General features: G+C 42.4%; 1 protein-coding gene across 1 annotated transcript; it reads left to right on the top strand.

The window, feature by feature from the left end:
* Positions 1–1428: 1428 nt before the first annotated feature.
* HTRA1 (HtrA serine peptidase 1) lies at positions 1429–25406 on the top strand. Its single transcript, XM_073685353.1, has 10 exons — positions 1429–1629; positions 3088–3545; positions 6615–6714; positions 7705–7912; positions 14119–14313; positions 16685–16717; positions 18896–19010; positions 21574–21631; positions 21790–21885; positions 24946–25406. Exons 2-10 carry the CDS (start codon positions 3122–3124, stop codon positions 25112–25114), a joined length of 1398 nt encoding a protein of 465 aa, XP_073541454.1. The 5' UTR covers positions 1429–1629; positions 3088–3121; the 3' UTR covers positions 25115–25406.
* Positions 25407–25952: the final 546 nt, after the last annotated feature.

The raw sequence follows: 25952 nt of genomic DNA, 5'->3' as shown, positions 1-25952 counted from the left end.
GCGGGAGATGATGAAGGCATGCACTACTGTTTTTGCAGATTCATGGTTGAGGAATGTGCGGATCCGGGAGATATTTTTAAGTTGGAGTCGGCAGGAAGTAGAAAGGGCTTGGATATGAGGTTTGAAGGAGAGGTTGGAGTCCAGGGTTACTTTATCATATAATGTATGAAAAACAGGGAAAAATTCCAAGTGCAGAGAAATAATGAAATAAACTTTTGTTATTGTTTGCTGGGGGGTTGTTTTTACAGCGTTTATTGTGCCGCACAAAATGACTCGGAAACATGATTCGTCAGGTCAGTATGATTACAGTGATACCAAACTTGTATAGTGTTTTTTCAAACTATGTAAATTTGGAAGTTTTTAAAAAGTAATTTGTTTGTGTCACCAGTTTCTGAGACCCAACGATAGAGAAATGTGAGGACTTGTTTATTGCATGGCAAATTGAAATTTTCTTATTCAATAGTTTTTATTAACTTTTGTCAAATATAAGGGAAAGAAATGGGAAACTAGGGGACAACAGGGATAACGAGGGGGAATACAAATTGAAGTTTTTATATATTTCTTGTTTTTATTTTACTCACTTAAATAGCACTGCCATATTCAGCCATCATCATCAGTGTCCCCATTGGGGCTCAAAATCTAAATTCCTTATGTCTTTGGAGTATTGATATAATTCTGGGGTACATAGGATGCTTTGTTTTTTTACATTTTTTTTTTTAGAGAAGTGCTTCAAGCTTTAACCCCTATAGACAGATCTGGATTTACAAAGATAGGGCACCTTGGGTTACGTTCATGGTATGGTGGAGTGAGCTGGCAGTGAGAAGGGTCATCAAGCCGGATCATATCAAGGCGGACAAAGTCAGGGACAAAATCAGAAGTCAGGGACACGGTCAGTAGGAAGCCGAGATTAGTAACAGGAATCAATTAGGCTGAATCAGAGGAGCATAAACTAGGGTAAGTATAACTTATAACTGGCAGCTAAAGACTGACTTGCTAATAGAGAAGAGTCACGGCTCCAAGCAGAGAATCAATTACAACTGATAACTGTTAGCTGAAAAACACAAGTGAAATGGATGGGGGACATCATCTAGCCTAAAGTTTAACAGAAACCCACTGCCGTCACCCAGTAGCATCCATATTATTATTACGATGCTGCCTAGAGACAAACAGGCAGGAAAAACATATTCACATAGGGATGTTAACATATAGTTTGCTGTGTGTAATGAGTGCTCTGTGCTGATCGCTGTTGTACCCACTACTTTAGCATATGCCTTTGCAGAATATATTGTGTACTCTCTGCTGTACGGTGTTGTACCCAGTGCTGTACAGTATGCTTTGCAGTATGTATAGTGCTGTACTCTGTGCTGTGCTTTGGCAGGCTGCCCTGCTCCCTCACATGAGATGCGGGGGTGGAGTAATTCTCTGTTTTGGGGCTTTTCCAAATAAAAGAAGCTGAATCAGTGCAGGGCTGTGAGGACAGAGAGCTGGGTCGGTTCTACAAACAGCAGACATCTAAGCTCCTGGGACCTGGGAGGAGATCACATCTGCCGCAGGAGATAACGGACTGTGCAGGGAGCTGCATCTCCTGGGACGCAGCTTCTGGATACACCGGGTGCGAGCAGCCGCAAGGTGTGTATGTACATTCAACCTACTGGGGCTGTGACAGGTACAGAGAAACCTCACGGGACACCCACCCAAAATACACTAATACATCACCTTCTATGGGATGGACCTTCATATTCACAGAAGATAGGACAATCGAAAATCAGTCATAGAAGAATCTGGACTAGATGGGGGATGATCTCAAAGAGGTGGCTATCACTGCTTATAATACTAGTATTTAGCAGTCTCCAGTAGGGAGGGAAAATGTGCATGAAAAAAGGGTCATATTACATAATTGTATGGTTGGGTCATAATATAGGTAGGGGTTAAGTTATTAAATCAGTGTCTGTAAAGAGATAGTACAAGTAATTGTGTATAAAGTGAGAGTACTGGTAAATATGTGAAGTGAGCATGGTAGTAGACAGCGATCATACAATCCGTACACGATTAAATAAGTACATACACTGGTAATAGGACTACGTGTGCAGACAATAGGGACAGCACTAATGTGCATAGACTGGGGCTAGCATTAAATATAAGGGCAGTGGTATCCTGATAACTGCACAGTGACTGTCTTGAGTGCAGTGAGCTCACAAGCCATTAGTGCTTGTTGGGCTCACACCCCATTAGTGCTTGCTGGCTGGGCTCACACCCCATTAGTGCTTGCTGTGATTGCTGGGCTCACACCCCATTAGTGCTTGCTGTGATTGCTGGGCTCACACCCCATTAGTGCTTGCTGTGATTGCTGGGCTCACACCCCATTAGTGCTTGCTGGGCTCACACCCCATTAGTGCTTGCTGGGCTCACACCCCATTAGTGCTTGCTGGGCTCACACCCCATTAGTGCTTGCTGGGCTCACACCCCATTAGTGCTTGCTGGGCTCGCACCCCATTAGCGCTTGCTGGGCTCGCACTCCATTAGCGCTTGTTGGGCTCGCACCCCATTAGTGCTTGCTGTGCTTGCTGGTCTCACACCCCATTAGTGCTTGCTGTGCTTGCTGGTCTCACACCCCATTAGTGCTTGCTGGCTGGTCTCACACCCCATTAGTGCCTGCTGGCTGGGCTCACACCCCATTAGTGCTTGCTGGGCTCACACCCCATTAGTGCTTGCTGTGATCGCACCCCATTAGTGCTTGCTGTGATTGCTGGGTTTACACCCCATTAGTGCTTGCTGGCTGGTCTCACACCCCATTAGTGCTTGCTGGCTGGGCTCACACCCCATTAGTGCTTGCTGGGCTCACACCCCATTAGTGCTTGCTGTGATCGCACCCCATTAGTGCTTGCTGTGATTGCTGGGTTTACACCCCATTAGTGCTTGCTGGCTGGTCTCACACCCCATTAGTGCTAGCTGGCTGGGCTCACACCCTATTAGTGCTTGCTGTGACTGCTGGGCTCACGCCCAATTAGTGATTGCAGGGCTCACACCCCATTAGTGATTGCTGTCATTTGCGGATCTGTCACCGATGCCACCTTTGTCTTTTCCCAGGAGTGATCGACCATAGTCAGTGGGGCGCCCTCCCATGCAGTGTGCCGGTATTACAATGCTGTGGATCGTGCTGCTCTTGTCCTGTGGGGTCCCCGCTGCTCTGCTGCCATCTCCCCGATGCCCGGCGCGTTGTGACCCGTCCTCCTGCCCGCCGGCGCCCACTGACTGCCCGTCCGGAGAGACTGCTGTGCGCTGCAGCTGCTGCACGGTGTGCGCCGCGGGAGAAGGGGAGAGATGCGGGGAAGGAGCTGCGGATCCCACCTGCGCCTCCGCCCTGAGCTGTGTGAAGAGCCCGTCAGGGGGCGCCCGGATCTGTCAGTGCCCCTCACCCCAGCCGGTGTGTGGGAGTGACGGCAAGACATACAGCAGCCTGTGCAAGCTGCAGGCGGAGAGCAAAGCGGTGCAGAGTCAGGGCTCTGCCGCCATCATCCCCATCCAGAGGGGAGACTGTCAGCAGGGTAAGAGCTGCACTCATTCTGTGCTCTGCCTCTAGGAGAGCTGGGTGACCGCCAGACTGCTGTGTCACAGGGTGGTCACTCCACTCTCCGGGGCTGCCCGGGAAACTTCACGTTCCTGGGGAGCAAATTCAAGATGATGTTATCTATTGCAACCGAAAAATGCAGCAAGTTTGCAAATAATCTCAATAAAAAACTCCTCGTGTATTCTGCATACAGCACCTGTGCTGAGCTGTGTGTCTCCATGGTTACAGGCGCAGCTTCTTTAGGCTTTGTTCCCACAATGAGTTTTTGATGCAGATTTTCTGCGCCCATTAAATAAAATCGGTTTCTTGTATTTTTTTCTCTCGAAAATACTCAGTGAAATAATCATCAAAAGCTCATTGTGGGAACGTAGCCGTGATCCTGCTCTCCTGAGTGCCAGATAGGTCTTATTCAGACAACTGTGTATCACCTCCATGTCCTAGGTGGGGTTTTCACACTTACCCATTATCTACTGTTTATGGCGCTGTTCACATGTCACATTTGATTTGAAGACCGATTTTTCTGCAGAAAAAAACAAAGAGATGTGTATTTTTGATCCAATTAACAAACTCAACATTTCAAGTAAATACTTCAGTGGAAAAAAAAGATTGCACTCAGATGCCATCCGTGTGTCCCCCAAATACAGCCTATTTTCTACTATTCTGTGAGAATAATGGCCGAGTTTCATCAGTGATCTAAGTGCTTAGCACGGTGGATGTGAAACACTGACAAGGGCCTTTAGGTGTGCAGCTCCTTCACTGTCTACTACTGGTCTATAGGAGCTCAGTGGTCGGCTCCAGGGGAACGAGCTCCCTTAGGCCACGGCCCCACTCTCAGTATTTGGTCAGTATTTTTTCTCAGGAGTGGGAGCCAAAACCAGGAGTGGGTGATAAATGCAGAATTGGTGACTTGTTTCTATTATACCTTTTCTCTGATTGTTCCTCACCTTGTTTTGGCTCCCACCCCTGAGAAAAAATGCTGACCGAATACTGATAGTGGGACCGTGGCCTTCTCAAGCTAACTGTATTTAACTTGGTGTCTCCTACCTGTGACACCAATACTAAGTGAAAAACTTGGAAACAGCTCAGACGTCTGAATGAGCCATAAGTTTGTGTTGTATTGTCAGAATTATCTACACCTAGAAATACATGTGAAAAAGGTAAAAAAAAAAAATCCGCCACTCACTCATGTACTAAGAAATAGCGCAGCCTGAAAGGTCTCGTTCACATCCCGTTTTTGCCTCCTGATCTGTTTGGGTGCTAAGCCCCTAAAGTACATGATAAACATCTCCAAAGACGCCCATTACTCTGACTTAGGCCACAAGAGAGTCCGTTTAGCCTATGTCTTGCTGGTATACTTTAGTGCGTGAGAAAGAAGTGTATGAAATAGCCTAGATGTCTACTGTATTCCACTATACGGCCGTCACAGGCATCCATCCATTAGCTGTTCATGAGCTTTTGCATGGATGACATTGTAGCCTATGGGTGACAGATGCCATACAGCGGCTTCCATCGTGCATAGACTACTATGGCATCAATTAAAGGGCTCATTCTCAACTTATTAAATAAGTAAAATTGTAAAGTGGTGATAAAAATAGGCAACTTTGCAATTTACCTCCTATAAAAATGCTCTCCTTAGTCAAGAACAGAGGGATTTTTAATTTTATTGTTTGTTGCCTGGGTTACCGGCCTCCCAACAACCCTATTGATCAACTGAAGGGGAAGGAGTACAGCTTATATAGCAGAGCGCCGTAAAGTTTGCACTGGCTGTGCATGGTACTGCAAGCTCCCTGCTATACAAATGAATGGAGCTATGCTAGTGCCAGCGCTTCACAACCCCTGGAATTAGAGGATCTTGGGGGATGCCAGGAGTCGGACCCCTACAGCTCTCATAGTGATGACCTGTTCTAATAAAAGCAAATATGGACATCATAGAAGAAGGTTCCTTGCTCAGGACCCACCTTTATGAACCAGTGTAGAGAGCCACATACACACTTCTTTCAGTAGGGCAAATCTCAGAGCAGCAAACTAAGGAGCAACACCTCTCATTGCCTTATTACTTAGGATGGAGTAGGATTCCTGCCAAGGTTTACCCCTGACACTGCTGGCATAGGCACCAGCACATTGAATATGAGGGGCAGATGTGGCAGTGCATAAAGTCACTATGCCAGATCATAGTCTGGACTAAGGCCAATGAGTTCTATTTTCACTTTTTTTCTTAAAAAGTAACTACCTTTTTATTTGTTTTTTAATAATTTTGTCCAGCATGGAAAGTTCTGAAACTTTTGCAAATCAATTCATTAGGGAATTTGTCTTCATTCCTGCTAAATAAATACATGAAAGTGGCTTCCAAATTTCTTCTTTTCCCCAGTTTCCCTTTAGGTGTATTGGTATCAGAATATACTCATTTGGAGTACAGATGATGGCAGTGAAAGGGTTAGGACTACAGATGAGCGGATCGAGTTGCAGGATTCCGGGCCAGAATGCGCATTGGAGTCCGTAATCTGACCTTGATACTCAAATATTTGAATTCAGCCTTTGTGGGACACAGGTGCTGAGCTGACCTTTCACTACCATCATCTGTACTCCAAATGAATATGTTCTACTATAGAATCAGCTGAATGCAGGCAAATAGACTGGGAAGAGCGCGGGTTTGGAGGCTGGTTCCATGACTTTTTTTTTTTTTTTTACAGCAATGAATACAAATCCACTAATGAAGTGATTTGCAAAGTTTCATAACTTTCCATTCGGGACAAAATTAATTAAAAAAATAAAGAAAAGTTTAGTTATTAATTATGCCATTGGCATACTGTGAAGTTTTTCTGTCCCTTTAGGTATCTGGAGCCTCTTATTAGGAGAACATGTTGATAGCACAGATAGTTAAGTAATATGTGAGCCATGTGAAAACTGATGGATGACCATAGACGGCCCTAGGGCTTAGTAATGATAATCTTTACTGTAGCTAATAAAAAAACAAAACAATTTCTTCAAGTTCAACCATCAAACCGAAGCCGGCACGTAACTCACATCCCATAATTCTATATTACAGGACAGAAGGACCCTGACAGCCCTCGCTATAAATACAACTTCATAGCTGATGTGGTGGAGAAGATCGCACCAGCTGTTGTGCACATTGAGCTCTTTCGCATGTAAGTTCCTCCGGTGCAATAAGTAGAAATATGGTTCAGACGGGGACGTATAATTACCGGCGACAGGCAGGAAATATTAATGTTAGTCTCCAGATGGAATAACTTGACCTTGCTCCTGACATAGTTCGTATCTGCAGCTTAAAGTACAGTATATCTGACACAAGAGTAGACATGTTTCTGCCATCGCCTGGGTATGATGTCTCTTCTGCGCTGTGCACTTATATCTGTGAACCCTTAACTGTTTTTACATTAGGTTTATGCCTTTTTGTTTGTTTTTTTCTGGTGAAATCTGTAGAAAATTTTTTTTTTGTTGTTCTATGGGGTCATAAAAAAAGATAATAATAATTTCCCTTATTTTTCCACCAGTATCGCCACATATCAGCAACAAGAAAAAATATGACAGTAACATAAAAATAAAGGCCCACGTATCACAAAAAAAAAAAAGACGCCATAATTACTTGAGTATCCTAATGAGAACATTTTTTATAGTTCTGTAAACTGCATATACAAATAAACCCAAAAATGTGCCTGGTCAGGAATGGGGGTAAATGGCTTGGTTTTGAATCGGTTAAACAATTGAATCAAACATTAACATATGAAAAATTCAGCAATATAAAATACATCAGCACTATAATATCTTCAGGAGGATGGTTCTTCTTGTGCCATACTCTTAGGCTACGTTCCCACAATGAGTTTTTAGTGATTTTTTTTTTTGATTTTTTTATTTTTTTTATTTTTACGCTGTTTAATTTAGAAAAAATACAAATAAGCTATCTTAAGAGGTGCAGAAAATCTGCAACATCAAAAACTCACCAAAAGCTGATTGTGGGAATGCAGTCTTACAAATAACACAATGTCAATATACAGACAAAAGATCAGATATTAGTTACTAGTTCAAAAATATTTAAATGTTTTGTTCCTTTCCTATAAATGTACAGACACTTTGTTTTATCCCGTTGCGATCATCTCACTGCCGACTCTTGTTCTTAGGTTTTCTTTCTTTGGAAAACGTGAAATTCCAGCAGCCAGCGGCTCTGGTTTCATTGTCTCAGAAGATGGCCTGATTCTTACCAATGCCCATGTGGTCACAAACAAGCAAAGGTTAAAAGTGGAGCGCAGTGACGGGTCTACGTATGACGCCAAGATCATAGACGTGGATGAAAAGGCCGATATTGCCTTAATCAAAATCAAAGCAAAGGTACAGAGATATTTATCGTGCTTATTACCTGCGACTGCTACAACTTCCAGCAGGCCATTACAGTCTTTGTCTACCAGCATTTGCTGGCAATTATAGATTTGCAACAACCAGAGGGCTACAGGTTGGAGATTACAATCTATAAGAACTTGCATATGTGATGAATGCAATGTACTAAATCCTAAGTACTGATTAATAAAAATCTTGAACTTATCTGCCATAATACACTGGAGCGGCACCAGTCCTATTTCTAAGATCCTTAGCTCCTTGGGGCATTAAAGGGAATCTGTCAGTAGGATCACCCCTCCTAAGCCTTCTATATCGTCATGTAGGCCAAAGGAAGCTGAATAAAATGATACCTTGGTATCTGAAATCCGATGTCTTATTCCAGAGAAATCCACATTTTTCTTAATATGTAAATGAGCTGTTAAGATCTATGGGCCGGACATAGATCTCCCTGAGAATCTGCCTCCAGAGATTATTGTAAATTAAAGGGAACGTTACCAGTGTGAGACATGTAATGACTGACAGTCTGCTCTCCTGCTCTACATGTCTCGCACTGGTAACGCCCCTTTCATTTACAGTAAGCTCTGGAGGCAGATTCTCGGGGAGATCTATGTCCGGCCCATAGATCTTAACATGCATGCATCTCACGGCAAACAATGATATTGCGCCTGCCCTAATAATTAGCAGAGGCGCAATGGATGCCGGCACGTAGCAGGAGGTTCACAGGACTATGGTTTGGTAGCCACAGACTATTGACATGGCTGCTAATCTTTTTGATCAACTCTAAAGCCATGTTCCCACATAGCGTAAATGCTGTGGGGGTTTTTTTGTGCAGAAAATCTGCTCCATGTAATTGTATATGCAAAGTGTATGCGATTTCATGAAAACTCCTGCCCGCTGGACGGTTAAAGATGCTGTTGAACTGTACGGTTTTTGGTGCATCTTTTCTTTGAGGAGCCTGAAAAACTGCAAGTAAAAAAAAAAGAAGTTGCATTTTTAAGTGCAAAATCAAAATTTTTCTGTGCTAGAACAAGCGTTAAAAACACTGCTTCAAATCTACACAAAAAAGCTCATCAAATAAATGGGGAAAATGCAGCAAAAAATGCAATTACCAGAGAAGATTGTTATTGCCTATTTTGATACTGACACCTGCAGTAATTATGCTACGTGTAAACACAGCCTTATCAGATCACCCTTGCGTTACATTCAGTCTGGATATAGAAATGTTCACAAGTGCAATATCTTCTCATCAGATGTTGAAAACTCAGTTTTCCTGTCTGGACCATGGATATTTTCTTTATTTGGAATGTAGGTGCAGTTTTTCTTGGGTTTGTACAGTGAAACCATTCAGGTTGATGTCTCTGCATGCACTGCACACTTGTACACATTCATATACATTAAGATGAAAGCGGGGGAAGCCCGGATCAGCCGGTCATACACATGGTGAGGACTGAGTGCAATATTACACAGGGTATCTAACACCATCAGAGATTATGAGATTGTGTATCTGAAACATGTGAGTCTTTGTGTACGCTGGACTCCAGCCAGGGAGCAGAACTCATTAGACCTCTCTGGAAATGTGTGACAGCACAATCCTGCATCCGTACACAGAGCTGACTGCTATGGAAGTAACGTTCCCATCCCTTACAGTTTCCACATGAGCCAGACTACAGGTATAGGATTTTAGGTCTGATTAAAGATACCATATCATAAAGTGCAGGGCATGCTGGGAGTTGGCTTCATCTGGTGGTTGGGAGTGCCGTTCAGCAGGAAAAATTTTAAAGCACTAGTCCTCTTCTTTTTTAGCATCCCAGATGTCCATTGTAATAGTACTTTATTAAGTTGGAATAGCCTTTTATTGAAGACTACAAATATCAAAAGACTGACCGTCACTTCCAAAACTTCCAAGAGTATCCATCTCCATATATCCCAACAAATAAAGTAGCACTCTGTAACGCTATAGCATGCAAGCATGAAATATATGAAATTTGAATTGCATTACTGCTCTAGATAATAGGAATAATTGAGAATACTTAGCGCATAAATTGGCCATTTCATGTGTGCCCAATAGCCACGGTAAGGCGATTCCCATTGCTGGGAACCTATCTAGTGTGAAGGATCTTACCTTCCCATATACATGTAGGTGTCAGCCTAAGAGAGGATTCCCACTAGATAGGTTCCCTGCAACGAGAATCGCCTTACCACGACTGCTGGGTATACATGAATTGGCCAGTTAATATGCTAAGTATTCTCAATTATTGCTATTTTCTAGAGCCGCAATGCAATTCAAATTTCATATATTTCATGCTTGCATACCATAGCGCTACAGCGTGCTACTTTATTTGTTACTTTTATGGAAGGCTGATAAAATTTTTATTAGGGCTCATATCTGTTTTTGTCTTGTGTCTTTCACCTCCAGCACAGTCACATTATATTGTATGGGGTTATTCACATGTGTTTTTTTTTTTTTTTTTTTTTTTGTCTGGATAAAATAAAGTGTGACTTGGTCCAATGTATGGAACAAACTTGGCCCGTTCAAGTGAGCAGGTCTGTGGAATAAAAATGGACAGTACAGGGATGCCATCAAGTTACCTCCTAGTGCTATTTGATATTCACTCACTGGTTAAAGGGCTGTTTCAGATGTCCATGATCATCAGTCCCGTCTCGGATCGCAATGCATGGATTGGCCACACATCTCCCGAACCGAGTGTGACAGCCTCGTAGAAATATATGAAGCGGTCATGCTCGGGGGTCACGCGATTCGTCCGTGCATTGCAATCCGAGATCGGACTGATGATCACGGGTGTCTTAAAGAGCGCTAACTGGGAGAAGCTTTACCACCCTCCATCAATGTTATTTTTGCATAAAAGTAAAGCGGACAACAAATGGATTGTGGAAATGGACAAACGGAACAAAAATGAACCAGTACACTAATAAAAAATGTTCCTTTTTTTTCACACAGACTTGTAAATTTGGCCATACGGTTTTTAGCTTCATTGGAAGTAGTTGCATGCTTGCTACCGGACAATAGTGTTTTTATTTTTATGCATTTTTATGCCTTCTCCAAAATGTTAAAGTAGGGCACATCTGTTCATCCGTTCTTTATAGACTTTTTTGTGAGACTGTAAACTTCATTCTGCAATAAATATGACCCCATCTGGCAATTCCACTGCATAAATAGTTGAGGTTACACTGTATAGCATGACATGTACAGAGCTGTATATACCTAATTAGTCATGTTAGTGTACGGTGCCAGTTGGGAGACAGACTATGAAGTTGGACTCATCAGTCTTAATCCACATGTTTTCAATGGGCGAATTCCAAAACCTGTGCCTGCGTCCTTCAGCGCGGCTCGCTGTTAGTAAATATACGTAATCTAAGTATGCGCTGGCTGGCTCGCTTACAATTCGTGCCTGTGAGAACCTGTCAGGGGAAGATATCGTGGAAGAGTCACCCACACAAACAAGGAGGAATCCTTTCCCCGTAGGCTGCAGAATAAATCAGCAAATATACGAGCATGCCGCTTATTGATGTATGAAGTGACTTAGTCGTAGCCAGGTGTCGGCCCATTAAGATGAGACGTCTCCTTCAGTGAATCTTCCCTTCGGTAGACGTCTGATCGCTATGTGACTCATAGGCAGCTGCTTTTGGCTACGAACAATGGCAGCGCTCGGAGGATGCAGCAGCGCTCTGCTCTCGTTCTTGGGAAAGTTAGAAAAAGTGATGTGGCAAGTCCTGACTTATGAGAACAATATGTCTATGGTTTTGGAGATTTCCTGCCTGGCACTATGCTGTATAACGCCACCTTTTTCTTATTACTAAGAACTTAATTTTTTCAGTGCTTGTGAGTGTTTTGTTTTTTTTTTGTTTTTTTTTATATAAGAGACACATTACCAGCACTTTATAATTTGGCCCACTAAACCAGAATTCACTCTGTGTAATCAATTACAGCCTACAAAAAATAAGTCCTATATCCCCAACCATCTTTTTTTCCCTGTAGCTTTTCTTTTTTTACCATTCTTTCCTAATTTAAAGGAACACTCCAATGTTATGCCTAGTGCAAGGCCTTTGGGCCTCATATACATTAGATAAATGTCGGCAAAACAAATGTCTGGATGGTAGCGGTCTCTCCCGACTCCTCCAAATTCAAGGAGCTCTCGAGTCTGAGAGAGCCGCTGTCAGACTCCTCTAATGGCGGCTTGTCTTCAGGGAGAACGAAGATCGGCAGCTCAAATCATTTGTTGGAGTAGAGTTGGGAGGTCCCCATTCACATTCAAATAATGGCCGACTTTAGTCTAATATGTATGGGGACCTATAGGGTGGGTGCATGATATAGTTTAGTTTTCACTTTAGTGTCCTTTGAATCGCTGGGAGATGCTGATTTTACCTTTTCAGTCAGGCAATACTCCCTGGGAAAAAAACGTATGCACGTTCGCTTTCCTTAAGAAAAGAACGTCTCTAAAGGCCGAAAGGGTATCTAATGTGTATGGGGGCCTACCCAATTTTTCCCCAACCAATCGTGTTAAGGAAGAGAAGAATCTGGAATTTCAATGGCTGAACCTTTTGTTTGGCGCACAGATAAGTCGCTGCCAGACTCCTCTGATAGCGGATCTCTCATAGAGGACACAGGGGCACTCGGCTGAGCGTTCCTTTCTATGTGGGAGAGCTGTCAGCTGAACAATTGTTTGACTGACTGCTGTCTAATGTGTTTGGAGGTCTTAAAGGGGTTTTCCCACAAACAAAATTTCATTTTAATCAATGGATCTTGGAATAATAATAAGTTCCACAATTGAATGTATTTAAATAAAATGTCGCTCTGCTGAGATAATCTTATAAATGTGCCCCTGCTGTGTACTGTGTAATGGCTGTGTCTGACCGTACAGGAACATGGTCTGATCATACCACATCTCCTGGGCAGGGGAAGAAGCAAAAGATTATATAGATAGCACAGCAGGAGATCACAGCTGATTCTTTCTTTGAAGTAAAACATTGTTCAAAAACAGGCAGTGAAATGCTTTTACCTCACAAAAAGAATCAGCTGTGATCCCCCGCTGTCCTGTCTGTATACTCTTTTGCTTTCCCTGCCCAGGAGATGTGGTATGATCAGACCATGTTGCCTGTACGATAAGACACAGCTATTACACAGGGGAACATTTATAAGATTATCTCAGCACAGGAACATTTTATTTCAACACATCCAATTGTGGAATTTTTTATTATTCCAAGATCTATTGATTAAAATGAACTTTCGTTCTTGGGAAAACCCCTTTAAATTTCTGTGCCGTGTGTGCACACACCAGGCAGGACATGAAGACATAACATCAGGGCTGGTCCAAGATTTACTGAGGACTGTGGGCAGAATTTTATATTGGGGTGCCTTCCTGCTTTTGGAAGGCAGGGAAGGGACGCTTGCTAAAAAAAAAAAATCAGGCTACATACAGTCATGGACCTGGAGCTGTTTGCAAGAGACGAGTGGCCCAAAATTCCATCTGAGAGGTATAAGAAGCTTGTTGATGATAATAGGAGGCGATTGATTGCAGTTATTTATTCCAAAGCGTATGCAAACAAATAATAAGTTGAGGGTGCCAACAATTTTGTCCGGCCCATTTTTGGGGGTTTGTGTGAAATTATGTCCAATTAGCCTTTTTTTTCTCAGTTTTTTCTGAGTTGTTCCAATACTCACAAAGGAAATAAACATGTGTAAATGCAACAATTTTCTGGGAGAAATATTTCATTTTCTGGAATAATTTCAAGGGTGCCAACACTTTCGGCCATGACTGTATGTGAAAATTACACCTCTACTATAATGCCCAAACAATAGAGCTGTTTTGTGCCTAAATAAAAATGCAATACGGTGCGCTAATAAAACCACCATACAATGCATAAGTACCATAACACTCAGACTATAGTGGTTAGGCCCAACCTTGCTGGGGATCACTCTGTGCCTTGTGGTGGAACCGCTAGATGATGGGGACAGGGTTGACAACAGTCCCTCGTCAAATTGGCAACTCTGGATAGGGACCCTAGGGTTAGGGCATTTGCTCCTTTTTGCCCTACCTACAATCTGACCCTGTATATGTTTTGCCTACAGGGTTCCTTTAATGCATTTTAGCCACTCTTGTGCCCAAGTAATGAATAAAATAATAAAGTGCTACTACATAATGGCTTAATATATAAAACTCCATCTTCGTATGTTTTTGCAGGGGAAGTTGCCTGTTCTGCTCTTGGGCCGGTCTGAAGACCTGCGTCCAGGAGAGTTCGTCGTTGCCATTGGAAGTCCATTCTCTCTTCAAAATACGGTCACCACCGGTATCGTGAGCACCGCACAACGTGGTGGGAAGGAACTGGGCCTGAAAAACTCTGATATGGAATACATTCAGACTGATGCCATCATTAACGTAAGTCCCTAATTAATCATCTACCAGCTTTGGTTTACAGATGGCTGTAATATGGTGCCATGTGGCAGACTATGTGGGACAAGAGTTGATCCGATTCCTCAGGGTGAAGAAACTGACCCCTTTTTCTAAAAGTTTTGTTCATTTATGTTGCTTTGGCCCCTTACAATTGCCTAAAAGTATTCATACAAGACAATATTAAAGGGAGACTGTCACCCCCAAAACTCTATTTAAACCACTTATACAGCCCTATGAAGGACTTGGCAACTATAACTCCTGTTTCCAGTATATTAAGAAAAAACATTTCATATAAAAATGGGGCTCCTCAGGCTACTCTTGGCTTGGCAAGGGCTCAGGGGACCATTTCGCCCTCTCAACCAGGACACTGTGCACATATAGCTTGATTGACAGCTCTAGCTTGCCCAAAGCAAGAGCCAGAATACAATCCTTGGGCTTTGCATGGCCATTCAGACAATGCAGAAGCACCCCGAGCAAACACACCATGTCAGTGCAGGTGCGCTCTCTTGCCTCTCTCCTCTGAACAGTGGTCGCTCGCAGCTGTGTGATACTGTGTGCAGCGTGCAAGTGCTGCAGACAGGAGTGGGGTGTGAGAGAGCGACTGCACTGATACTGTGTGAAAGCGGTCCCTGGGTTCCTGCGTCGTCAGTGTGGATCAGCAGGGACCAAGGATTCAGGTTGCTTAGATCTAGTGACGCGCCCCTGGGCCTGCTGTGTCGTGCGGCATCGCGCGCACGGGGGCTTACCCGGAGCCGGATCAGATGGGGGTAGTAGTCTCGTGGCGGTGACCCGGTCCGTGCCCAGGGAGTCAAACTGAGCGGCAGTCTTTAGCAGTAGATGTTAGAATGTTCGACTACGCCACCCGTTGAATGCGGCTATGAAGCCGCCGCTGCAGGACAGTCCGCTGAGGCCGGTGGTACGGATGTGCAGCGTGGATGGTATAACCCCCAACGGGAGGGGTATGGCCTCAGGGCAGCAGATGTGGATGATAGTGGTAGTGATGGTGCAGCAAGGAAGCTCAGAGACGTGTGGTGCAGTTTCAAGGCTTTTACTCACAGGTGTTGCTCCGGTCACTTCGGCCAGCAGTGACCACCCGAGCCGTGCTGCGTCCACCAGGTGCGGGACTCGGCCAACCCCCAGGCAGGTCCAGAGCGTGGTCCCGAGCTCCCCTCTATTCCTTCCTACGGGCCGTCCTCACCAGGGACCCACCTTTGTCCGGCTCCCTCGGGTCTTTTGGTGGCGAAACCTTTCCCGGCTTCCCTGACCCTATGCGTGGTTTGCCTTCCTGGTGGATATGGTGAGGGGTCGCGCCAAAACTTGTCCACGACCTCCGGTTCCTGGCTAAGGATGTTTAGCCTCTACCAGTTTGGGATCCGGTACCCTCTTCTGCCAACCCTTCACCCGTCTTAGTTCACTTGTGGGATCTCAGGGTTCCCTCTGCTTGTGTCTCTGGGCCTTTCACTGGGTTTTTCCTCTTCTTCCTCTTTCTCTGCTCTTCAGGCCTGGCCCTGGAGCTGGGCCCAGCCGGAGCCACAGCTCCCTGTCAGCCCTCTCTGGCTGAACTCTCCCTCAGAACAGACCCTGTCTCAAGATGGTGCCCACCTCTTATACTCCCTCTGACACCCGAGCCCAGGTGACTAGCACCCAATGGGCTCCTTCCTATGCCCAGAGTCCCTCCCCTGTCTGCTCCTACACTACTGGGATGTTCCTCCCCCCCTCCCACTCCAGCCAGGGACAGACGCTGTCGTACCTGCACATCTACCTAGTGGGAGTACCGTTGTTCTGTCCCCCGGAAATGGGATGAGTGTAGTGCATGCAGCTAACTGAGCTCGGTCCCACACTCCATCCTTACCCGGGAGTGGAATACCACACCTCTGGTTTGAGGTGCAATACCCCTGTAGCAGCCGAGTCCTCGGGGTGCTACACTAGCACTGTCAATCAACTTAATCCATGCCAAGGGGTGCACCGAGGAGCCCTCATTTGCATATGAAGTGGAACTTTTTTTTTTTCTGAAATATTAAAGAAGCAAAATCTGTGCTGCACATATGATTCTTATAGTGGCTTAGTCCATTTAGTCTTAGTAGCTTAGTATACTGTAAGTGGTTAAATTGAGTTTTAGCGGTGACACACATACGGGTATGTAGTGTTGGGTAGGATCAAGACATACACGAGTATGATGAGTTTGGTTGGCCAAAGAAAACTTTAATTATGTCCAGTGTAGTTTTTGAGGACAGATATTTTATTGACCCAATGGGCCATAACATGAAAAGTTTTCTATAATGTACATAGACAAGAAGCTTGGGAAATTCAACCTTAGAAGAAAATATTAGTAATAATATATTTGCTTTCTTTTCAGTACGGGAACTCTGGAGGACCTCTTGTGAATTTGGTAAGAGACCCTGCCCTTTATGCCCTCAGTTATTGGTTATGTATGTGAGTTCATAAGGTGTTGTCAGAACATGTTACCTGATACAGCCTGGCAAGAGCTCTGTGGATTGGCATCGCATTACTACATGGCTCAAATATGTATGGTTGGCAAGACAAACACAGGGTGGTGGTGTTAGTGGCTGACTAACCCTCTACCGACTTTGCTTACGATCTACAAATAACTTTTAAGTTTATTGAAGTTTTAAGTATCTGAATGAAAGGAAAAGTTTCGTAGACATGATTGAAAACAGTAATATATTAGGTAAGCTAGAGTGTAAAAACAAAAAAATAAAAACACTATAAAAGGAAAAGCCACAAAAAAATTGAGTAATAACTTCCAAAAATAGAAAATGACTACTAACTTCCTGAAGTTTCACTTATTGCTGAAAATGTCCTGTTTTCATTCATATTGTGCTGATGTTTGCTGACTTTTTTCCTGGTGGTCTAGAGATACTTTTGTGTAACAGGTGTTTGCCCCCAAAATCCCACAATTTTCTTGTACTATATGGACAAAAATGTTGTGCCCCCTCCACATTACACCTACAGTAGGTTTAATCACCTCCCATTCTAAATCAATGAGCATTAATATGGAGTTAGTCCCTGCTTTGCAGCTAAAGAACTTCTACTCTTTCGAGAAGGGTTTTCTACAAGATTTTGGAGGTGTCTGTAGGAATTTTTGCCTGTTCATCCAGAAGAGCATTTGTGAGCTCAGACATTTATGTTGAATAAAAGGCCATGACTCATAATCTCTGTTCTAGTTCATCCCAGAGTTGTTGGATGGGGTTAAGGTCTGGGGTCTGTTTGGCCGGTCAAGTATTTCTATACCAAATTCACCCAACCATGTCTTTATGGACCTTGCTTTGTGCACTGGTCCTGCTGGAACAGAAATGGTTCTTCCCCAAACTGTTCCCACAAAGTAGGAAGCTACAATTGTCCAAAATGTCATGTGTGTTGAAGCATTAAGATTTATCTTCACTGGAACTAAGGGGCCTAGTCCGACCAAGAAAAACAGTATTGTTGGCACAATGTAGTCAGGGAGACAATGTTATCCTGGCCTTCGACAAATCTTGACTTGCCAATAATACTGCAAGATAAGTAAGTGTGAACCATCACACAGAAGACATTTCCACCTCTCGAGAGTCCAGTGGTGACAGCTTTACACCACTTCAGCTGACGCTTGGCATTGTGCCTGGTGATATATGACTTGTATGTAGCTGCTTGGCCATGGAAATCCTTTGCCACAAATACCCAGCAGGGGCACAGTTTTTGTGCTAATGTTAATACCAGAGGAGGTTATGGAATCAGTTGGTGACTTTCTGCCCTCTGCTCCTCAGCACTCGGTGACCCCCCTCTGTAAAGTTAAATGATCTCCACTTAATGGCTGAGTTGCTACGGCTCCTAACATTTTAGCTTTTCAATAATATCACTCAGTTGCTCGTAGAATATTTTGGTGGAAAGATATTTCATGAACCGAGTCATTACACCAGTGACGTCCGGTTACAGGACCATGCTGATGTAGGTTAGAACAAGTCTTTTTGCCACGCGTTAGTTTAGATTAGGATCTAGCTACTGAGACCTCCAACAATCCTAAATTCCAAGTCCCCTGTCCATGTATGACCACCACTCCTATAGACAGTGACTGGATCAGTGGTTGCTCACTACTGGTCCATGCACAGAGGACTTTGGAAGCCCCCTACTCGTAACCGGTGAAGGTCCTAGTGGTCTGAACCCTAGAGATCATACATTTATCACCTACCACCTCTGCTTTCTCTTCTCCCAAAATAGTCCCCATTTATATTGCAGCTTGGTCTTGTGCAATAACCCCGGGTGACTTTTTTGGTAATATTTTGATTGTAGCTGTGTTTAATAGCTTGGTAGTGAATATATACAAATTATTATAATTCTTCTTAGAAACACATTCATATAGAAATCTTAACAAATAAGTAAAGCTCTTCATAAATCAAAAGTGCACATCATAAGAAAAACCACACTCAACACTCAAACCCTTTATAGCTTGTTTCCCAGAACTCGAAGGCTTGCAATTTTCACTTACAAACCCTAAATGTTGTTTCCGCCATGCAGTATAGTATTTCTGTTGGACCACGCTCTTTTAACCAGTGTTTTCTTTTTCGCACCACAGGACGGTGAAGTGATCGGGATAAACACTCTGAAGGTTACTGCTGGCATCTCCTTTGCTATTCCATCAGATAAAATCCGCAAGTTTCTTGCCGAGTCACACAGCAGACAGTCCGCAGGTGATTTTGCAACCTCTGTCCTTTCGTGGGCAAACATGCAATGAATGGTCACCATTTATTACCACTGATAACAACTACTTGCAGTCGAGGCCAACCTACGCATTCACAGGCTGAAGTTTGAGGGAAAATAAACAGAAAATAAATAAATGGTATTTTAGATGAAAGAGAAGGTAATGACACATGGCGAAGTTGTGAAGGCCCACACATGAGTTCAAAACTAGCTACTTATTAGGGTCTAACCAACATGGATAGAAGTGTGTGGTCCGGGGCGTGGATATAGTTCTTTGACCCCAGTACCAAAAAAAATTGCTATGAGTGCTATGAGGATTCTTTAGTGTAAAAGGGGTCTAGAGCAAAAATGTGAATCGGGCCCCTCACTAACCCAAAGCACTTGTAATTTCTTTTTCTACTTCAGTTCTTGCTGTGTATTAGATTTTTATGTAAGTTCCTCCACTACTTGAGAAAGGGTGACGGAGCAATTAGAACTCCCTTTTAAACTACAGTACCTTTATAGCAGAAACCATGATCGGACTCCTAAAAATGACCCTGTTTTTGTGCATATGGGAAAATAAAATGGACCCTTTTTTACCCGTGTGCTGGATCCAATTTTCGTCCTTTTTTACCATCATCGGGATCCATTTTTCTCATATGCAAAATAAATAAATACATTTTCCAACCTTTTCCCACCCATTGAATAGTAAAAATCAAAGCGAGTCTGTAAGTTTGATTCTCAAATCGGATATAAATGGAGATGTCTCTATTTTTTTTTTTTTTTTGCGGACAAACTTTTCCCCCTCAAAAAGAGAGACATGTAAACATGCCTGTAGACTATAATGAATACCTTCATAAAAACTTCTTTATTTAGTCCAGATTTAAAAGCAGCAATGGAGGCATGTATGTGTTACCCTCCTGCCATTTAGTTTTTTCTGTGCCGCTTGTGTCTACCATTGCTGTTTTTAAATCTGGACTAAATAAAGAAGTTTTTTATGAAAACACGAGTGCCGGCTTTTTCACTTGGTTTAATCCTTGGAGAACTTCTGCTGAGCACTGGACAAGTGAGCTGGTTGCCCTTTTTTCTTGCATTTATAATGAATACCTATAGATAGAACAGGTATACGGCAATGGATATCTGAATGAGGCTTTACACTCATTCAGCAGGTTCACAATGTTCTCCAGCTGAGATCAGAGAATTGGCGCCCTTCATTCTTGGCAACAATATATTGCCACATGTATGTGGACTCCTGACCAATACATCTATGTGATCCCATTATAAAACCACGGGATTTAGTTTACAATTTGGCCCCTGTTTGCAGCGATAGCAACTTTTACTCTTCTGGGAAGACATTTTCTATAAGACTTTGGAGATATCTGGGAATTTGTCCCATTCATCCAAAAGAGCATTAGTGAATTCAGACACCGACGTAGGATGATCTCACAATAAGTCAAGATGTTTGATGGGGCTGAGATTAAGGCTGAGTTCAGCCAGTTGAGTTCCTCCAGACGGCACCTGTCACCCATGTCTTCCCAGAGATCTCTATGTGCAGGACATGTCTTGCTGGAGCAGGGAAGGGCATAGTTGGAAGGGAGTATTGTCAAATATGTACATTTTGTAATCTATAATTGCAGCTTTATTATATTGAAGAATCCATCTCCATCTGTATTAGTGGTGGCCTTCAAGGGTTCATAGTAAACTAACTTATTACAAAGCAAACCAGAAGCCTCCAGTGTAATGTGCACATTCAGTTCTGTTGCATCTGTTGGAAAATTGGAATTCAACGCTGCCAGAGGTCGTGAACATTCATTACTCCGGGGCACGGTGAAATATGGATTCATTCTTGGTTGTATTGACTTTTGTAGTTTTGTCACCAGCGGCTCCAGTTGACGTTTATGTTCACTGACTGCGAACTATAGATCGGCACGGACACTGAATCTTTTTTTTTTTTTAGAAGGTTACAATGACAAATCGAAATCTCGCTAATACAGGCCAGTTCATTTGACTTTCATTACAGTCTGAAGGCTGATGCGAGCCAAAGGTCCATAGAGGTCTGCAAAGTGCTGTTGTCCCTTTGGTGGGTGTCTTCAAGGGTAATTTCCAACATTACAAGTTAACACCTATTCACAGGGATGATTGGTGGGAGTCCGGATTTTTGGAGCCCCATTTATTCCGAGAACGGGTCTCTGAAATGCCCTTTAGGTATTGCCGCGTATGCTGACCACCACTGCATTCATTGGGACCACTCGTCTTTTTTGCTGCAGTCCAGTAGAGAATGAAATGGAGTGGTGGTGCCTCATTCCTTCAGGGCATTTCAGAGCTCTGTTCTTGGGATTGGTGGTGGTCCCAGCGATCGCCCATCCTGTGCTTAGGCAATAACTTTGCATTTCGGGAATAACCTTTTAACGTCCAATCAAACTTGTGACGTGTCTCTGTTATATGTCAGAAGTTTTCTATTAACGTCTTTATGGTTTATTCTGTGACAGTGTAACCTCATTGCCCACAAGAAGACTTTTTCCATTATGACTATGTGCAGTTTCATATTACAAGTTTATCTAATATTTCTTACAGGCCAGGGAATTAAGAAGAAAAGATACTTAGGAATAAGGATGCTGTCACTCAACGCAAGGTGAGAACCTTCCTTTATTCCATAGGTGATTTTAATTCATTGATATTTAGGATAATGTTTTCTGATTCTACTATGCAATCCATCTACTGCATATGTAATGCAAATCCTAACCAAGGCACCGACTGGTCTAGTGCAAATAATGTCTTGTGTCATTGCAGCAAAGTGAAGGAACTGAGGGAGCAATTAAAGGATTTCCCTGATGTGACCTCTGGAGCTTATATTGTAGAGGTGCTTCCAGATACGCCAGCAGAAGAGTAAGTGGCTCTAAAATTGGCTATAAAGTCTATACTTATCTCACCTTCGTTTTTTCTTTTATGAGCGCTGATTTAAAGATGAGATACAGTTCAGTCCAATGAATATGACTTCCCTAACCCCTTCACTCCTTCACTGCTGTGCGATTTATTACTATTATTTTTTTTTTAATTTTTGTCCCTTTTTTTTTTTCCTTCCCTGCCATATTTTTTTTATCTACATAGCTGTATGAAGGCATTTATTTTTGGAGGGCTAGTTGTAGTTTTGAATGGTACCATTCACTTTACCAGTTAATGGATTTGAAAGCAGAGGCAAAAAAAATCCATATGAGGTGCAATGGTGAAAAACTACAATTCTGCCATCGTTTGTTTGGTTACATCTTTATGTTGGTCGCTGGATGGTAAATATGACCTGGCATGAATCTGCAGGTCAGTAGGATTACAGCAATACATTTTTTTTTTATTATTATTATTATTTCACTTCTTTTAAAAATTTCAGAAATTTTTAAAAACTTTTTTTTAACCACTTCGCGCCAGAGCCTGTTTTTGCCTTCGTGACCGGGCCAATTTTTTCAATTCTGACCACTGTCACTTTATGAGGTAATTACTCTTGAACGCTTCAACGTATTCCCCTGATTCTGAGATTGTTTTTTCGTGACATATTGTACTTCATGATAGTGGTAAAATTTCTTCGATATAACTTGTGTTTATTTGTGAAAAAATCGGAAATTTGGCGAAAATTTTGAAAATTTTGCAATTTTCAAACTTTGAATTTTCATGCCCTTAAATCAGAGAGATATGTCACACAAAATAGTTAATAAATAACATTTCCCACATGTCTACTTTACATCAGCACAATTTTGGAACTAAAATTTTTTTTTGTTAGGGAGCTATAAGGGTTAAAAGTTGACCAGCGATTTCTCATTTTTCCAACAAAATTTACAAAAACATTTTTTTAGGGACCACATCATATTTGAAGTCACTTTGAGGGGTCTTTATGACAGAAAATACCCAAAAGTGACACCATTCTAAAAACTGCACCCCTCAAGGTGCTCAAAACCACATTCTAGAACTTTATTAACCCTTCAGGTGCTTCACAGGAATTTTTGGAATGTGGAAGAAAAAAATTAACATTTAACTTTTTTCACAAAAATGTTACTTTAGACCCAATTTTTTTTATTTTCACAGGTGTAACATGAAAAAATGGACCCCAAATTTTTTTGTGCAATTTCTCTTGAGCGCGCTGATACCCCATATGTGAGGGAAAACCACTGTTTGGGCACATGGCAGGGTTCGGAAGGGAAGGAGCGCCATTAGACTTTTTGAATGTAAAATTTGTCTGAATAATCAGCAGACGCTATGTTGCGTTTGGAGAGCCCCTGATGTGCCTAAACAGTGGAAACCCCCCACAAGTGACACCATTTTGGAAACTAGACCCCTTAGGGAACTTATCTAGATGTGTGGTGAGCATCTTGAACCCCAAGGTGCTTCACAGAAGTTTATAATATTGAGCTGTAAAAATAAAATTTTCACATTTTTCCCACAAAACCGTTTTTCATCCCTTAATTTTGCATTATCATAAGGGTAATAGGATAAATTGCACCATGAAATTTGTTATGCAATTTCTCCTGAACACGCTGATACCCCATATGTGGAGGCAAATTACTGTTTGGGCACATGGCAGGGTTTGAAAGGGAAGGAGCGCCATTTGACTTTTTGAATGTAAAATTTGTTTGAATAATTAGCGGACGCCATGTCACATTTGGGGAGCCCCTAATGTGCCTAAACAGTGGAAACCCCCCACAAGTGCCACCATTTTGGAAACTAGACCCCTTAGGGAACTTATCTAGATGTGTGGTGAGCACCTTGCACCCCCAGCTGCTTCACAGAAGTTTATAATATTGAGCCGTAAAAATAAAATTTTCACATTTTTCCCATAAAAAATGTTTTTCATTCCCTAATTTTGCATTATCATAAGGGTAATAGGATAAATTGCACCATGAAATTTGTTGTACAATTTCTCCTGAGTACGCCGATACCCCATATGTGGGGGAAAACCACTGCTTTGGTGTACGGCAGGGTTCGGAAGAGAAAGAAGCGCTATGTTGGCTGGGATAGGCAGCAGACACCATGTCACATTTGAAGAGTCGCTGACATGCCAAAACAGCAGAAACCCCCACAAGTGACCCCATTTTGTAAACTACACCTCTCAAGGAATTCATCTAGGGAAGTAGTGAGCAAAAAGCATAATTATATTTTTACCACAAAAAAATGTTTTACCCTCAGATTTTACATTTTCACACAGGGCAATGGGTAAAAATGGTGCCGAAATGTGTCACACAATTTCTTCTAAAAGTGTCAATACCCCATATGTGGCTGTATCGTACCACTTAGCCATACGGTGAGATTTGAGGGGGAAGGAGTGCTATTTGACAATTGGAGAACAAATTATTGTAGAATAGGCATTTGGATTTGGGAGCACAAAATTTTCTGAATTTCTTTTGGGGGGCAAGGACCATTTCGCTTTTCCAGAGCCTTTCTGCTACCAGTAACTTGGAAGTCCCTTATATTTTTAACAGATGATGGACCTGAGTGGGGACTAGCTTTTTTTGAGGACTGAGTTGAAACTTTTATTGGGAACATTTTACGTAACATTTTAATCGCATTTTAAAACATTTTTTTGGAGTGTGTGGTGACCGAAAAAAACATTTCTGGTGTTTTTTTTTTTATTTGCAGCGTTTATGGGTTAATTAATTTTATATAAAGGACTTTTATGGACGTGCTGATACCCAATGCTTTTTTTTAATTTATTTATTTATGGTTTGGGAGTGATCTAAAATATTATATGTTTTTTTTTTTTTAACTACTTTTTACATATATTTTTTAGTCCCCCTATGGGACTTGAGCTTGTGATTGTTTACCTGTACTGTGTTGTAGTATTGCAGTATTTCAAATAAAGTGTCAATTTCCTATGAAGCATGTTTTTTGGGGGTTTTTAGACCCTTACGTGGTCTGCAGGTGCGGATATGATTTAATCATGACTTTCATGTCTTTTTATCCCAGAGCTGGGCTGAAGGAAAGTGACGTGATAATCAGCATTGGCAGTCAGACTGTGACTTCCAGCAATGACGTCAGTGAAGCCATTAAGCAGGAAGGACCTCTACGTTTGGTAATACGCCGTGGAAATGAGGATATTGCCATCACAGTGACACCAAAAGAGATTGATTTATAATGGAAGACATGAGCTGGTATCTTAGGTCTTCCAAGATATAGATCCAACCAAAGACACTGCACTTGTGAGGACACTGTGTATAAGCACTGAATATAAATGACCCCCCCACCCATCCAGGAGACCCCCTTTAGCTTCCAATTACAGAACCCTCTGCCTGTGCCTCTTTACAATCCCACCACTGGTGTGCGCCCTTCTGAAATAACATGCTGGTTTATGTGTCTTAACTGGAGGAGAAGTAGGAGTGGTACAATAATAAAGACCCAATCGGTCCACCAAATATATTTTACATGTATATTCTGACGTGTTTTATACTGTGTTTTCTGTCTGAATTACTTTTTGTTCTGTAAGTTGTTTGATTTGTTATAAAATTGGAAAATTAATCAAATTTTTAATGGCCGATGTTGAGTCACACCTTCGCCTGGCAAAAATGACATGGAAGACAGGAATTTTTGGGTCTTTTATAATGAAGCATCGCAATTGATTTTGGCCACTGATACATAGCACTTGTCTTAGGAAAAATGGGGTTGGGCATTAATTTATTTCCAAACGGAAAGTGAACTGATGAGTACAGTAAAATATTTATTATAACCAGCTACAAAGTTCCACCTTTTTAAAGATAATGGTACAGAATTGCCCATAACATGTACACTATTACAGCTTTAATTTCTTAAAGGGAATCTGTCAGCAGTTTTTTGCTACCTCATCTGAGAGCAGCGTAATGTAGGCAAAGAGACCCTGATTCCAGCGATGTATCATTTAGTTTACTGGGTGCAGCAGATGTGACACAATCAGAGTTCTTAGATGCATCATGAAGCAGAGCCAAGAAAGCTAACCCCGC

This window comes from Phyllobates terribilis, unplaced genomic scaffold (genome assembly GCF_046119375.1).
Source record: "Phyllobates terribilis strain yellow unplaced genomic scaffold, ASM4611937v1 Scaffold_5__5_contigs__length_657084704, whole genome shotgun sequence".
In the NCBI taxonomy this organism is placed as follows: domain Eukaryota; kingdom Metazoa; phylum Chordata; class Amphibia; order Anura; family Dendrobatidae; genus Phyllobates; species Phyllobates terribilis.
This window is presented reverse-complemented; position numbering and strand designations above follow the sequence as displayed.